The sequence below is a fragment of the Coregonus clupeaformis genome, chromosome 15 (genome assembly GCF_020615455.1).
Source record: "Coregonus clupeaformis isolate EN_2021a chromosome 15, ASM2061545v1, whole genome shotgun sequence".
NCBI lineage: Eukaryota > Metazoa > Chordata > Actinopteri > Salmoniformes > Salmonidae > Coregonus > Coregonus clupeaformis.
In genome coordinates this window covers 6,931,727-6,948,856 of record NC_059206.1, presented here as the reverse complement: position 1 = coordinate 6,948,856, position 17,130 = coordinate 6,931,727, and the positions used below count along the sequence as shown (strand labels likewise).

General features: G+C 42.1%; 1 protein-coding gene across 1 annotated transcript; it reads left to right on the top strand.

The window, feature by feature from the left end:
* The first annotated feature begins 9,866 nt into the window (after nt 1-9,866).
* ccn1l1 (cellular communication network factor 1, like 1) lies at nt 9,867-14,942 on the top strand. Its single transcript, XM_041897551.2, has 5 exons — nt 9,867-10,226; nt 11,025-11,238; nt 11,446-11,802; nt 11,916-12,118; nt 12,482-14,942. The coding sequence occupies exons 1-5, from the start codon at nt 10,143-10,145 to the stop codon at nt 12,785-12,787; spliced, it is 1,164 nt and encodes a 387-aa protein (XP_041753485.1). The 5' UTR covers nt 9,867-10,142; the 3' UTR covers nt 12,788-14,942.
* Nucleotides 14,943-17,130: the final 2,188 nt, after the last annotated feature.

Below are 17,130 nucleotides of genomic sequence, written 5' to 3'. Positions count from 1 at the left end.
TGGCGCCACCTAGTCTAGTTCTCCCCCTCACGTGAACGATATTGATCACCTCCAACTCGTGGCTTCAGCCAATCAGACTATCCCCATGCAACCCACACCTTTCCCATGCTTTCATCATTCATACTGTGATTGGTCAGATGCTCATAGCTAGCCCAGCACTGGCCAGTCGGGGCCGTTGCATGCTCTTTCAAGTGTAAAATATTCCCCTGAGCTTGATGTGTTATCGTGGGTGGAGTTATGTGCATGGGATGCATGAACACAAAGTATGTTGTTGTTGTTGTTGTTGTTGTTGTTGTTGTTTAGCTTGGCTTTGTATATCACTACGTAGCTATTACAATGTTATATGCGGAAGTTGTTATTAGTATTGGCTATTATTATCTTTAGTGTCATTTCTATGTGTAATACTTGCTATTTATGTTGCCCATTTGTATAGCCTCATTGTATGGTATTAGGTAATATGTTTACACAAACTCTGCTGTTGTTATTACTGTACTACTGGTTATTAGATATAGTCCTGTTGTTATTATTGCACTACTGGTTATTAGATATAGTCCTGTTGTTATTATTGTACTACTGGTTATTAGATATAGTCCTGTTGTTATTATTGTACTACTGGTTATTAGATATAGTCCTGTTGTTATTATTGTACTACTGGTTATTAGATATAGTATTGTTGTTATTATTGTACTACTGGTTATTAGATATAGTCATGTTGTTATTATTGTACTACTGGTTATTAGATATAGTCCTGTTGTTATTATTGCACTACTGGTTATTAGATATAGTCCTGTTGTTATTATTGCACTACTGGTTATTAGATATAGTCCTGTTGTTATTATTGTACTACTGGTTATTAGATATAGTCCTGTTGTTATTATTGTACTACTGGTTATTAGATATAGTCCTGTTGTTATTATTGCACTACTGGTTATTAGATATAGTCCTGCTGTTATTATTGTACTACTGGTTATTAGATATAGTCCTGTTGTTATTATTGTACTACTGGTTATTAGATATAGTCCTGTTGTTATTACTGTACTACTGGTTATTAGATATAGTCCTGTTGTTATTATTGCACTACTGGTTATTAGATACAGTATTGTTGTTATTATTGTACTACTGGTTATTAGATATAGTCCTGTTGTTATTATTGTACTACTGGTTATTAGATATAGTCCTGTTGTTATTATTGTACTACTGGTTATTAGATATAGTCCTGTTGTTATTACTGTACTACTGGTTATTAGATATAGTCCTGTTGTTATTCTTGCACTACTGGTTATTAGATACAGTACTGTTGTTATTATTGTACTACTGGTTATTAGATACAGTACTGTTGTTATTATTGTACTACTGGTTATTAGATATAGTCCTGTTGTTATTATTGTACTACTGGTTATTAGATATAGTCCTGTTGTTATTACTGTACTACTGGTTATTAGATATAGTCCTGTTGTTATTATTGTACTACTGGTTATTAGATATAGTCATGTTGTTATTATTGCACTACTGGTTATTAGATATAGTCCTGTTGTTATTATTGTACTACTGGTTATTATATATAGTCCTGTTGTTATTATTGCACTACTGGTTATTAGATATAGTCCTGTTGTTATTATTGCACTACTGGTTATTAGATATAGTCCTGTTGTTATTATTGTACTACTGGTTATTAGATATAGTCCTGTTGTTATTATTGCACTACTGGTTATTAGATATAGTCCTGTTGTTATTACTGTACTACTGGTTATTAGATATAGTCCTGTTGTTATTATTGTACTACTGGTTATTAGATATAGTCCTGTTGTTATTACTGTACTACTGGTTATTAGATATAGTCATGTTGTTATTATTGCACTACTGGTTATTAGATATAGTCCTGTTGTTATTATTGTACTACTGGTTATTAGATATAGTCCTGTTGTTATTACTGTACTACTGGTTATTAGATATAGTCCTGTTGTTATTATTGTACTACTGGTTATTAGATATAGTCCTGTTGTTATTACTGTACTACTGGTTATTAGATATAGTCCTGTTGTTATTATTGCACTACTGGTTATTAGATATAGTCCTGTTGTTATTATTGTACTACTGGTTATTAGATATAGTCCTGTTGTTATTATTGTACTACTGGTTATTAGATATAGTCCTGTTGTTATTATTGTACTACTGGTTATTAGATATAGTCCTGTTGTTATTACTGTACTACTGGTTATTAGATATAGTCCTGTTGTTATTATTGCACTACTGGTTATTAGATATAGTCCTGTTGTTATTATTGCACTACTGGTTATTAGATATAGTCCTGTTGTTATTATTGTATTACTGGTTATTAGATATAGTCCTGTTGTTATTATTGCACTACTGGTTATTAGATATAGTCCTGCTGTTATTATTGTACTACTGGTTATTAGATATTGTCCTGTTGTTATTATTGGACTCCTGGTTATTAGATATAGTCCTGTTGTTATTACTGTACTACTGGTTATTAGATATAGTCCCCCTATCAACAGGACATTAAAAACTGTAATATCTTATGTTTCACCGAGTCGTGGCTGAATGACGACATGGATAACATACAGCTGGCGGGATATACAGTGAGGGAAAAAAGTATTTGATCCCCTGCTGATTTTGTACGTTTGCCCACTGACAAAGAAATGATCAGTCTATAATTTTAATGGTAGGTTTATTTGAACAGTGAGAGACAGAATAACAACAACAAAAATCCAGAAAAACACATGTCAAAAATGTTATAAATTGATTTGCATTTTAATGACGGAAATAAGTATTTGACCCCCTCTCAATCAGAAAGATTTCTGGCTCCCAGGTGTCTTTTATACAGGTAACGAGCTGAGATTAGGAGCACACTCTTAAAGGGAGTGCTCCTAATCTCAGCTTGTTACCTGTATAAAAGACACCTGTCAACAGAAGTAATCAATCAATCAGATTCCAAACTCTCCACCATGGCCAAGACCAAAGAGCTATCCAAGGATGTCAGGGACAAGATTGTAGACCTACACAAGGCTGGAATGGGCTACAAGACCATCGCCAAGCAGCTTGGTGAGAAGGTGACAACAGTTGGTGCGATTGTTCGCTAATGGAAGAAACACAAAATAACTGTCAATCTCCCTCAGCCTGGGGCTCCATGCAAGATCTCACCTCGTGGAGTTGCAGTGATTATGAGAACGGTGAGGAATCAGCCCAGAACTACACGGGAGGATCTTGTCAATGATCTCAAGGTAGCTGGGACCATAGTCACCAAGAAAACAATTGGTAACACACTACGCCGTGAAGGACTGAAATCCTGCAGCACCCGCAAGGTCCCCCTGCTCAAGAAAGCACATATACAGGCCCGTCTGAAGTTTGCCAATGAACATCTGAATGATTCAGAGGAGAACTGAGTGAAAGTGTTGTGTTCAGATGAGACCAAAATCGAGCTCTTTGGCATCAACTCAACTCGCCGTGTTTGGAGGAGGAGGAATGCTGCCTATGACCCCAAGAACACCATCCCCACCGTCAAACATGGAGGTGGAAACATTATGCTTTGGGGGTGTTTTTCTGCTAAGGTGACAGGACAACTTCACCGCATCAAAGGGACGATGGACGGGGCCATGTACCGTCAAATCTTGGGTGAGAACCTCCTTCCCTCAGCCAGGGCATTGAAAATGGGTCGTGGATGGGTATTCCAGCATGACAATGACCCAAAACACACGGCCAAGGCAACAAAGGAGTGGCTCAAGAAGAAGCACATTAAGGTCCTGGAGTGGCCTAGCCAGTCTCCAGACCTTAACCCCATAGATAAAAGGGTTTTGCCACCAAGTACTAAGTCATGTTTTGCAGAGGGGTCAAATACTTATTTCCCTCATTAAAATGCAAATCAGTTTCTAAAATATTTGACATGCCTTTTTCTGGATTTTGTTGTTGTTATTCTGTCTCTCACTGTTCAAATAAACGTACCATTAAAATTATAGACTGATCATTTATTTGTCAGTGGGCAAACGTACAAAAACAACAGGGGATCAAATACCTTTTTCCCTCACTGTACGCTACATCGGCAGGATAGAACGGCTGACTCTGGTAAGACAAGGGGTGGCTGTCTATGTATATTTGTAAACAGCAGCTGGTGCATAAAATCTAATACTTAGGAAGTCTCGAGGTTTTGCTTGCCTGAGGTAGAGTGTCTCATGAAAGCTGTAGACCACACTAATTACCAAGAGAGTTTTCATCTATATTTTTCGTGGCTGTCTATTTATCACCACAAACCGATGCTGATAGTAAGATTGCACTCAATGAGCTGTAGAAGGCCATAAGTAAACAGGACAACTCTCATCCAGAGGCAGTGCTCCTAGTGGCCGAGGACTTTAATGCAGGGAAACTTAAATCCGTTCTACCTAACTTCTACCAGCATGTTAAATGTGCAACCAGAGGAAAAAAACTCTAGACCACCTTTACTCCACACACAGAGACGTGTACAAAGCTCTCCCTCGCCCTCCATTTGGCAAATCTGACCATAACTCTAACTCCTCCGACTGCAAGGCACTACAGAGGGTAGTGCGTATGGCCCAGTACATCACTGGGGCCAAGCTTCCTGCCATCCAGGACCTCTATACCAGGCGGTGTCAGAGGAAGGCCCTAAAAATTGTAAAAGACTCTAGCCACCCTAGTCATAGACTGTTCTCTCTGCTACCGCACGGCAAGCGGTACCGGAGTGCCAAGTCTAGGTCCAAAAGGCTTCTTAACAGCTTCTACCCCCCAATCCATAAGACTCCTGAACAGCTAAACATGGCTACCCAGACTATTTGCAAAATACGTCGCTCTTTTTCAGGCCCCAGTACCTTATCTACACATAAATAGCGCCACTCAAACCAAGGTCAGCATCAGGGAGACTGAAAGGCCCTCTTTTCCACATCCCAAACATAACAGCCTGTTTCCTAACTGGTCTATGTCCGTTTGTTGGTCCTTGCTCCATCTCGCAAACCATGTTGAAATCACTGGGGGTGATAATTTGATTGAGGGCGTTTTTTTGTTTCTTTTGGGGAGGGGGGTTATTGTGCCTGTCACAAATACGTCCTCTGTCTGGTAACACCACCGACCAGACTTGTCAATCAGTGGTTTCCGTGGTAATTTCCCACCCATCTGTTTTGTTGTTGTCCTTGTATTGTGATGTAAAACAGAGGAGGAGGAATTAGCTTTTTGTGGGGGTGGAACATTTACATAGAAAACAAGTGGTTGGGATACCATGTTGCAAGGGTGTTAAATTGTGGCCCAGGAAATAAAGTCAGTAGATTTTTAGTGTGCTGCACCCGGTGAACACACCAGTTTGCAAGCACTAAAAGAGGTCTATACACACACACACACACACACAGGTGTGTGCTATCTAAACCCTGGGTCCACCTGGTCATCTCTCAGCTGTGAGGCTTATGAAACTCTTGGTGATGTATGGACTCGACCCTCCTTACCTGGACTGACTGTCACCCTGGATGTGTCTGTCTGGACGACTGACAATGTATGATTGTGTTGAAACCAATGATGTATATAAACCCTGGATTGCGGATGCTATGTAATATCCAATGAGAGGCTTTGAAGCCACCAGTCGGCCATATTGGCACTCCCCAGGAGGTGCAGTCCTCCATAGGAATGAATGGAGTTCTACCACAGGAGGACGGGCTCGTGGTAATGACTGGAGCGGAATCAGTGGAATGGTATCAAACACATGGTTTCCATTCCATTTGCTCCGTTCCAGTCATTATTATGAGCTGTCCTCCCCTCAGCAGCCTCCACTGAGTTCTACAGTATTTCAATTAAATGTTTCAAGTACAACAGTTAGGTATTTATTTGTTGTAGTGGGGACAGTAACATTAGTACTCTCCCAAAAAAATCTTTAAAGAATATGTTTTTATATATATATAATTGTTTAAATAATTTAAAGTATGCATTAAGGTGTTTGTAATATAATATACTTGTCAAAAAACGAATGTAGACATTAATAAATGCATTTCTATAGCAACCCCCTTTTCCTGCTTGGATTGATTATGGGTGATGGAATGTTCAGCATGTGCATCTGACCCACACATCTAACACACACACATGCACACACTCACTCACAAACACAGAATTTCACCTCCGCCTCCCCAAGACATAGTGTTTGTAGACTTGCCAAGTCACTTGCATTTTTCTATCCAGCTGGATGTTAGGGGTGCATGTGATTTTCCTTCAGGTGTATATCTACAGACAGCATTGATTCATATTCACCCCTTACCTTACAATTACTGTCCTACATTTACATTACATTCAACTTAGGATAGCCAGTGGGACAACCGCCACTGGGGGAGGGGGGGTGTAGAAGGATTAATGTTATACTACCACGGTATTATTCACTCAAATAGCTTCCACTGTGACCTAATTTTGTCAATGCATGTACACCACAACGCGTTTCTCATAATCTTTTGTAACGGAAATTCTTCCTCTCACCCTCGCTGAGCATGATGACCCCGCTCTCATATTTTGAGGCTTGATCCCAGGCCGAGCGTGTCACTGGCCCGAGCTGGAGATATGTACCGTGTGTGTGTGATGTCCTGGTGGTTTGGTTGGAGAGAGGGCCCAGTCTGACAGACTGTCTGCAGCCGCGGTGAGAGGCATTAGTCAGAGGAACCAACCTGGCCTTTCAGTTGCTCTCCTGACTAAGATGTGCTAAATTACATTTCCTGTGTTTCATAACAGTGACTAGCCGAGCTCTGACTGACGCTAGGACTTCCTGCTCAAGTCAAACATAAACACTTTTTTTGGACTGTTTTTAGGTAACGTCCCCACAGGTTTGACAATGGAGATGTTCTTTTGGCCTTGTGTAAACAAGCAGGCTTTAAAGCCAGGGAATCTTTGTTTCCTGGAACGTGTTTGTTGGGGGGGAGGGGGGGAGTTTTGGAGTGATGTGTGTGATCCGTGAGGGCAGCGTGTGTGTGCATAACTGTTTCTCAATGTACAGTTGAAGTCGGAAGTTTACATACACTTAGGTTGGAATCATTAAAACTCATTTTTCAACCACTCCACAAATATCTTGTTAACAAACTATAGTTTTGGCAAGTTGGTTAGGACATCTACTTTGTGCATGTGACAAGTCATCTTTCCAACAATTGTTTACAAACAGATTATTTCACTTATAATTCACTGTATCACAATTCCAGTGGTTCAGAAGTTTACATACACTAAGTTGACTGTGCCTTTAAACAGCTTGGAAAATTCCAGAAAATGATGTCATGGCTTTAGAAGCTTCTGATAGGCAAATTGACATAATTTGAGTCAATTGGAGGTGTACCTGTGGATCTATTTCAAGGCCTACCTTCAAACTCAGTCCCTCTTTGCTTGACATCATGGGAAAATCAAAAGAAATCAGCCAAGGCCTCAGAAAATAAATTGTAGACCTCCACAAGTTTGGTTCATCCTTGGGAGCAATTTCCAAATGCCTGAAGGTACCACTTAATCTGTACAAACAATACTACGCAATTATAAACACCATGGGACCACGCAGCTGTCATACCGCTCAGGAAGGAGACGTGTTCTGTCTCCTAGAGATGAATGTACTTTGGTGCGAAAAGTGCAAATCAATCGACATAACCTGAAAGGCCGCTCAGCAAGGAAGAAGCCACTGCTCCAAAACCGCCATAAAAAAGCCAGACTACGGTTTGCAACTGCACATGGGGACAAAGATCGTACTTTTTGGAGAAATGTCCTCTGGTCTGATGAAACAAAATTAGAACTGTTTGGCCATAATGACCATCGTTATGTTTGGAGGAAAAAGGGGGTAATTGCAAGCCAAAGAACACCATCCCAACCTTGAAGCACGGGGGTGGCAGCATCATGCTGTGGGGGTGCTTTGCAGCAGGAGGGACTGGTGCACTTCACAAAATAGATGGCATTATAAGGATGGAAAATTATGTGGATATATTGAAGCAACATCTCAAGACATCAGTCAGGAAGTTAAAGCTTGGTCGCAAATGGGTCTTCCAAATGGACAATGACCCCAAGTATACTTCCAAAGTTGTGGCAAAATGGCTTAAGGACAACAAAGTCAAGGTATTGGAGTGGCCATCACAAAGCCCTGACCTCAATCCTATAGAAAATTTGTGGGCAGAACTGAAAAAGTGTGTGCGAGCAAGGAGGCCTGCGAACCTGACTCAGTTACACCAGCTCTGTCAGGAGGAATGGGCCAAAATTCACCCAACTTATTGTGGGAAGCTTGTGGAATGCTACCCGAAACGTTTGACTCAAGTTAAACAATTTAAAGGCAATGCTACCAAATACTAATTGAGTGTATGTAAACTTCTGACCCACTGGGAATGTGATGATAGAAATAAAAGCTGAAATAAATCTCTCTACTATTATTCTGACATTTCACATTCTTAGAATAAAGTGGTGATCCTAACTGACCTAAGACAGGGAATTTTTACTAGGATTAAATGTCAGGAATTGTGAAAAACTGAGTTTAAATGTATTTGGCTAAGGTGTATGTAAACTTCCCACTTCAACTGTACATACAGTACATACTTGGCTTCCTTTCCTCATTTCCGAAGTCTTTGTAACCATTGATAGGTGAACGTTTATGTTCTAAGAGTGAAACAAAAGGAGAAGATAGGTTTCATCTTACTACACTACAATGGGCCCCATGTAGCTCAGTTGGTAGAGCATGGTGCTTGCAACCCAGGGTTGTGGGTTCAATTCCCACGGGGGGCCAGTATGAAAAAATGTGTGCACTCACTAACTGTAAGTCGCTCTGGATAAGAGCATCTGCTAAATGACTAAAATGTAAAAATGTACACTCTTAGAAAAAAAAGGTGCTACCTAGAACCTAAAAGGGTTGGTTCTACGGTTGATCTCATGTGGGTTCCACGTGGCTCAGTTGGTAGAGCATGGTGCTTACAACACCAGGGTTGTGGGTTTGATTCTCACAGGGGACAAGTATGAAAATGTATGCACTCTCTACTGTAAATCGCTCTCGATAAGAGTGTCTACTAAAATGTAAATAGGATAACCCTTTTTGGTTCCAGGAAGAACCCTTCTGGGTCGCATGCCCCTTTCCATAGAGGGTTCTACCTGCAACCAAAAATGGTTCTCCTACAAGGACAGCCGAAGAACCCCTTTGGAACACTTTTTTTTAAGAGGGTATTTATTTCCTATATGCTGTCAGATCAGATATTTATCCAGTGTATTGTTCTCTTACAACCCACTCACTATCACTGTGCCACAATAGAACACTTTCACTGACATTTTAACCTCTGTCATCTAGAAACAAATAAGGAGCCTCAAATGGTTGGAAAATGCATTACAAGATTCTTTAGATACCTTCATCTCAATATGGCCTTTTTCCTGTTGCTTTAAACACCCCCACCTCCCTGTCCAAAACAACACCACCACCCACAATCCACCCATACCCACGTCAAAATCAAATCAAATAACATTTTATTTGTCACATGGGCTGAATAAAAGTGTAGACTTTACCGTGAAATGCTTACTTACAAGCCCTTTCCCAACAATGCAGTTAACTTTGTCTTGCTCTTTTCCCACCCAACACCCTCTGACTTAATTTGTCCAAATCGTCTGTCTGTCTGGCTGCCCTCCTATACCCCTCCCTCTGTCTGTCTGTCTGCCCTTGTCTCCCTTCCTGCCCCCCTCTGTCTGTCTGTCTCTGTCTGTCCTCGTCTCCCTCCCTGCCCCCTTTTGTCTGTCTGTCTGTCTGTCCGTCTGTCCTAATCTCCCTCCCTGCCCCCCTTTGCCCTCTCTAGCATCTGAGAGAGGTTGTGATGACGTCTGGCAGCCTCTATAAAATGGGGAGCCACTGTGAAAATCTCTTAATGAAGTTGCAAAGAGCCTGAGTCGAGCTGAGCTGTGCTGACTACTGCCATCTCCATAGAAACGGATCAAGTTGGACTTGAATTTTCTCCTCAGAAAACACAAAAACAGACGGGCTCACCCACATCTCCTTTGGATAGATGAGAAGATACAGGGAGATATCATTTCTAAGTAGTGAACAGCTCCTCTTCTTCACATTGGTTTGATCACTGCGTCTTTCGACACTGCTAGCCCTGAGAGTGAAGAGTCTAGCTGAGATATTGGGAGAACTTTGTATTCATTTTTTTTACGCACCCATGAAAATCACGTTTTCTTTGTGGACAATGATGCGACAAGCAAGCATCTCCTCTGTGGTGTTCCTATCTTGCACTGTCATGCTGGTAAGTACTTTTAAAAGTGTTTTATATGTGTGCTTTTACCACTCTCCATTCAAATGAATGTCTTTACATCATCAGGTTCTACATGCTTCACCATAAGCTCTTTAAAAATTATACAATGACATCCTTAATATTTAAATTGAGAAATTGCAAGTGAATATTGTGGTCACATTCATTTCAAATTATGCATATTAAATTGTCCATCTATTAACTGAAATAATGAGACAGGGATCTTTGAACTAATTCATAATTGAGTCAATTTCATTTCCATAAAAACATTAGAATTGAGGGCTTGTTTGATGCTTTTGAGCTTGATGATCTAGTCTGGGTCGCTCCAGGCTGATGTGTAACAATCATGCTTTGAAAGGTAGAAGAAGAAATGTGTCCTAACAAGATTAGAACAGGGTGCCGGGTTGAATGAAAGCATTGTTCTAAATCAAATTCCTTTGTACAATCACAGTTTAATTATTAGGATATTAGGGTACACAATCAGAGAATTTGGACAGGAATTTCTGCTCAGTGTTAGCTGATATTTGATCTGCATACTGTATATTAATCTATCTGAAATACCGGTAAGAGTTTTTGATTGTGGATAACCAAGAGGACTTTAGATCTTTGGGTAACCTTATTCTAGGTATCCACTTGATTCCACAATTTTTTCTCCTCCGGATATTTACTCAAGCATTGCACAAGCCCTCGTCTGTGGGGGCTTCCAGCACCAAAGGGATGCCCTTCCTCAGTGCCCTGCAGTGCCCCCCCCACACACACACTAACTTTCAATCCTCTCGCTGTGTTTCCCAGGTGCAGGGTGGATGCCCGCCGCAGTGCTCGTGCCCCTCCTCACCGCCCTCATGCCCACCGGGCGTCAGCTGGGTGACAGACTCCTGCGGCTGCTGTAAGGTGTGCGCTAGGCAGTACAACCAGGACTGCAGCCCAAGCCAGCCCTGTGACCACATCAAGGGCCTGCACTGCCACCTAGGGTCTGGAGGAGACCCGGAGACAGGACTGTGTCGAGGTAAGGGCATGGACATCGAAATGGCCTCGGGTTAAGGAGGGTGGGACTGGACATACTTATGCTATGATTGACATTTCCTATCCACCTTCTGATTGGCACTGATAATATTATTGATAATGCTAACTCTAATGAATATAATGATATGTACAAAAACGACAATGATTGTACAAAAATGATCTTGCCTCTGTTGCATTGCTCCTGTCCCAGCTGAGGCAATGGGTCGTCCTTGTGAGCTGAACGGCCGGGTCTATCAACACGGGGAGGACTTCCAGCCAAGCTGCCAGCACCAGTGCAGCTGCATGGACGGCGTGGTCGGCTGCATGCCCCTGTGCCCACACCAGGTGCCACTACCAGATTGGCACTGCTCCCGGCCCCGGCTGGCCAGGCTGCCAGGCCGCTGCTGCGAGGAGTGGCTCTGTGACGATGACAACCATATCGAGGAGGACTCCAGAGAGGTTGACCACTCTCCACCTCCTTCCCCACCCCAGCACCCTGATCTTGCCAGCAACGAGCTGCTCATGGCTCCCACCCCCTGGGACTCAAGTGCTGGAGCCTCGTATCAAGGTACATAATGATACTCTCTTTTTTGTTATGAAATATACATTTGTAATGTTTTGTATCAGCCAGAGGAGAATGGTGTTCCTCATAGCTCTATGTTTGGCCCTCTCTTCTTACAGAGTGGATCTCCTCCCCCCAGTCCCATGCCTTACTTCCCGCAACCTGCTTCCTGCAAACCACTGATTGGTCTCCTTGCTCAGCCACGTGTGGGATGGGCGTGTCCAGCCGAGTAACCAGTAGCAACGCTGAGTGTCGGTTGGCCAGAGAGACACGACTGTGCCAGATCCGGCAATGTGATCTTGCCCTCACCCCTTCTCTCAAGGTAAGGCATGGACAATGTGTGAATCAACGGGCACACTTTTTCAATGACAAGAAACATAATGGTCCAGGATCAACAAATGGGAATTACACTACTATAAATTGACCACTAGACAGGTTATGGAATTTTACCATGTGTAATTCACAGATATCCACCTGTCAGGCAGTGGAGGCTGCTGAGGGGAGGACAGCTCATAATAATGGCTGGAACGGAGCTAATGGAAAATAAACCATGCGTTTGATACCATTCCACTAATTCTGCTCCAGCCGTTACCAAGAGCCTGTCCTCCCCAATTAAGGTGGGCCACCAACCTCCTGTGCGGTCAGGGTGTATGTATTTTGACCTGTGACCCCATTCCTCTTACAGAAAGGGAAGAAGTGCCAACGCACAATACGTCCTCGCAAACCTGTCCGGATCAAGTTCACCGGCTGCTCTACGGCGCGCCAGTATCGTCCTCGTTCCTGTGGCTTGTGTGCCGACGGCAGCTGCTGCACTCCTTCTCTGACGCGCACGGTGAACCTTCACTTCCGCTGCCCCGGAGGTAGGCAGGACTTTACCCGTAGCGTCATGTGGATCCAGCGTTGCCGCTGCAGCCAGAGCTGCCAAAGTCAAGGGCTTGCCTCCCCGGGCTCCCTCAGTCTGCCTAACGACATCCATACCTTCACCCACTGAGCCCCATGCCTAAACTCTAGCACTTCTCGCCCCAAGAGCTTGCCCTTGACCTGACTCCAGCCCTCGACTCCAGGGTTCACCTTTGCCCTAATCTCACTGTCTCCTTCCAAAAACGTTTCCTGTTCCATAACTGCTGCAGTAGTCTCTTTACCCCAGTACTCACCCTTGCCCTGTCTCCAATCTGTGTTCCTTAGCATCAGCCCTCACTCCTGCCCTCGCCCCACACGGAAGGCTCCATCAGCTGGGGGAAGGACACTAATGTGATGTAGTGAACTGTTTTATTCTTACAGCTGCCTAATTGTGTACCTAACACTTTCTCTCTCTCATTCTCTCACTGGTGGTAACTCCCCCCATAATCCAACAGTTTTGGTTTGGTCTTCACCCACACCCAAAAATAAGCACCTCCATATAACTTCAGTGATGGACTGACTGACTTTAGAAGACAGTTGGGGGTTGCTTCTGTGTTACTGTAGTTTGGAATGGTGAATTGTACTCTGTGGGACTGTACTTATAACTACCCAATGAGAAAGGTTAGACTGAAAATCAGACAGGCAATCTCACAGAGACGTTTACATAGCATCCCCTCTGATAAAGGTCTTTATAGCCTTATAGCCCTTTTCACTGGTCTGTTCTGCTTCTGTTCAGTAAGTGACAGATCTGTGGGTGATAGTGTGCATTCTACAACTATCTCTATCAGTGGACCTCCTATCAAATTTGATGGGCAAGAATATAAATGCACAGGTGTTCATGGTTTACACTCTGAAATATGAATCATTATTGTTATGGACACAGAGGTTTTAAATGAACCTTTGTAAGTTATTCATGTTTAATTATTGTAGTGATGACTTGTAAATATGTATTTACTATACTTTGTACAGTTAGGCATTGTTGATTTGTTTGTCATTAGGTATATATGCCTGCCTTGTATCGTCTCTATTTGTACAGACTTCACTTACGATGGAGTGACATGTTTTGGATATTACCTCCTTTTTCGAGGTGCACAGAATATAAACAATAGTGGACCGAGATTGTAATATGTTAATTTATATCACTTTATTCTGATTCATATATTCATTAAATGTCTTATATTGAAAGTGCCTCTTGTAAAAAATCACAAATGCCATGAAAATATATGTATTTCTACAAAAACAAAATGTGCGTGATATTTTGTCCCCATAATTTGATGCTTAACAACTTTGTGTCCCACTTTTCTGTTTACCAGAACACACAGTCTGTGATTTGATTACTCTACAGTCTAAAATGTATTATTTTGTATAGATATCATTACTAGATATTCATGTACAAATATGATACAGTCCACATTGTCAATCACAAATCAGTGAATCAGATTTTTACAATGGGACCCAGAACAGAGGCAGGTGGAACACCCTGAAGCGGACTGGGGAAGGATTCAATAAAGAGACTAGTGGGACAGAGAGACCCATCTGACAGTGTTGTTTGCTGTGGAACTGTGGGCTAGGGTTAAGGCCTCGGTTCAAGTTCCTGTAGGTTTGTACACGGCGTCCAGGCCCAGTTTCACATGGCAAACATTGCAGCCGCTTCACAAATACCACACACTGTATCCTTGTTTCTCAGACCCGCCACTCTCCCCCGCGCTCTGTGGCTAACTATTCACACTGACCTCCCCACACCATGCCGATGAATACTTGATGTCAGCTGTGATGCCAAGGATGATTACTTCTACTGCCACCACTACTACTGCATGCCACTAATACCACCAGGATTTCCACGACCACTGCTGCAATTACTAGCATTGGTACTTCCCACCCATACTACAAGAGCAACAACAACAAAAAATACTTAGGTTTCCGCTACTGTTATGAATAAATTAAACATTTACCAGGAAACCCAAGTCTGAAAAGTCTGACCTTAAAGTGTCATGAGAAGAGGCACTTGTGTTTTTACAGAAACTAGCTCTTTTTTTTTTTTTATATTCCAGGGTGGCATTCTCTTCTTGCTTCAAGGGTCATGTTGTCAATATTGAGGTAGAACGTCTTACATTTGCAACTATTACCAAGTTTAGCAAAATACTTTCACCTTGATTTTCAAAGACTTTTCATGTCAATGTTCAATGTGATGCATTAATGCTGACCTTTCTGTTCCCTTGGGACCTGGAAAAACACTATACATATGAATAAAATGCACTATTATCATCATTATGATCAACTTTATTTATTTTTTAAACGGTAAGAATGTTATAAACTGTTAGCAGGTCAGGGGCATGCAATTCAGGAGAAGAAAGGACAAGAGGGAGGAGAAAGCGGGAGAAGGGTGGGATTGTGCAGCTGGAATCCTTTGTGGGTGTGTGAGTCGGTATAATGTGTAGATGCGTGTGTGTAAGAAATGGAATTCCCAGTGTCTTGCGCTGCATTGTCGGAGTGTACATTGGCTCGGAGGGCAGACAGGAAGTCCCAGGTGTAGCGCGGCCTCACAGAGAGCTGTGAGTGTTAGCACGACCTTGACGGAGGAAAAGGAAATACTGTATGTCGGAAGCTTGGGGTGTCGCAGGTGGATTGTGAAGGGATTGACAGGGTAAGGAAGGGGTGGGAGATGCCACAAAGTAATCAAACACGAATGTTCATATGATACAAGCACCATGCATTCCCCTTTCTAAAATCAAGAACAGTCGACTAATTTATGCCAGGTTTGATAGAATATGCCAGATTTTTCACGAACCAAATCAGAGAATACAGGCACAATACAACAGCCTGTATTTTAGAAAGTAATTTTGCACATACCCAATCCTGGATCTTTGGATGCAATGGAAATACCACCCTCTACTGGCAATTAAAAACAACAACAGTGATGTGTGTTGTGGATCGTGTTAATAAAAACTTGAAAACCCAGAACTAAAATTGCGTAATTGCTTCAGATGCTCGATTAAATTATGGGGGCAGACGTGTTAGAAAATATATAACGTTACCCTATGAAAGTCCCGCCTGGTGCAAATCCGGTACTCTTTTTGAATGGGCATCAAGCTTATATAATCAAATTCATGATAATTGGGTAATTTAAGATATATGTAAAACTTTATTCGTATTAGTGGATTAATTTAGCTTTACCCAATGCCTTTTATGAAGGTTTTCGATTACTAAAAAAACGCTATCGAAAACCTTCATAAAAGGCATCAGGTAGAAGTAAATTAATCCACGAATACGAATATAATTTTACTTATCTCTTAAATGACCACGTTTTCGTGAATTCTATGACATAAACTTGAAGTACTGGACTTGCACCAGGAAGTAGGCGGGACAATCATAGGTTATTATGCCGCATTTACGTCGTGTCGGAGTGATCGGGGAAACGATATGGAGCCAGATAGCTGCCAAACGGTTGAACATACGTATCGTTAGGATCATAAAAAATCCATAAGTAAATTGTTAGGATAGTAAGAAAAGCCATGTGTGAAATATGAAACGTAACCGTGAAATTAGATCTGTAAATGAACAAACCCTATGTTATGACTATGAATGAACATTTACACGTTCAATTCTTATTTTACATCTCCCTTTATTCGGTTACAGATCTTTTTTATACATACAAACTTTTGTCAGGAATGTGGCATCTGCAAAGGACATGAACCGAACGTAGCTAGTCGAAGTTAGCTAGTCAATCAAGCAACTTTAGCCCAGACGTTAGAGTTGCTTTGCAGCTTCTGGACCACTGTGCACCGAGTGGCGCAGTGGTCTAAGGCACTGCATTGCAGTGCTAGCTGTGCCACTAGAGATCCTGGTTCGAATCCAGGCTCTGTCGTAGCTGGCTGCGATCGGGAGACACATGGGGCGGCGCGCAATTCGTCCAGGGTAGGGGAGGGAATGGCCGGCAGGGATGTAGCTCAGTTGGTAGAGCATGGCATTTGCAACGCCAGGGTTGTGGGTTCGATTCCCACGGGGGGTATGAAAAATAATGTATGCACTCACTAACTGTAAGTCGCTCTGGATAAGAGCATCTGCTAAATGACTAAAATGTAAAATTTCCAAAATAAAAGCCTAGAGCTTGTTTTAGAATGGCATGCGATAACGACGTTATACCAGTAGATGGCGTAGTATAGGCTTGGGCCTTCAGCAAATGACTTTTGTGAGAATGATACTATAAAGACACAGAAGAGCCTTGTCTAGAATAACCGCCTGGGCTGCAAAATAGAAAGTAAATAAGATTTAGGCTAGGCCTATTCCACTATCTAAATATGCCATGCTGTTGTGTGTTATTTAATGGCCATATAATTGCATACTTTATTTGTATAGCCGTGTGGGGCTACTGTGGTGATCATGTAACCTGATGAATTACACTTTTTCCAGTATTTGGGAGCACAGACTGTAAGC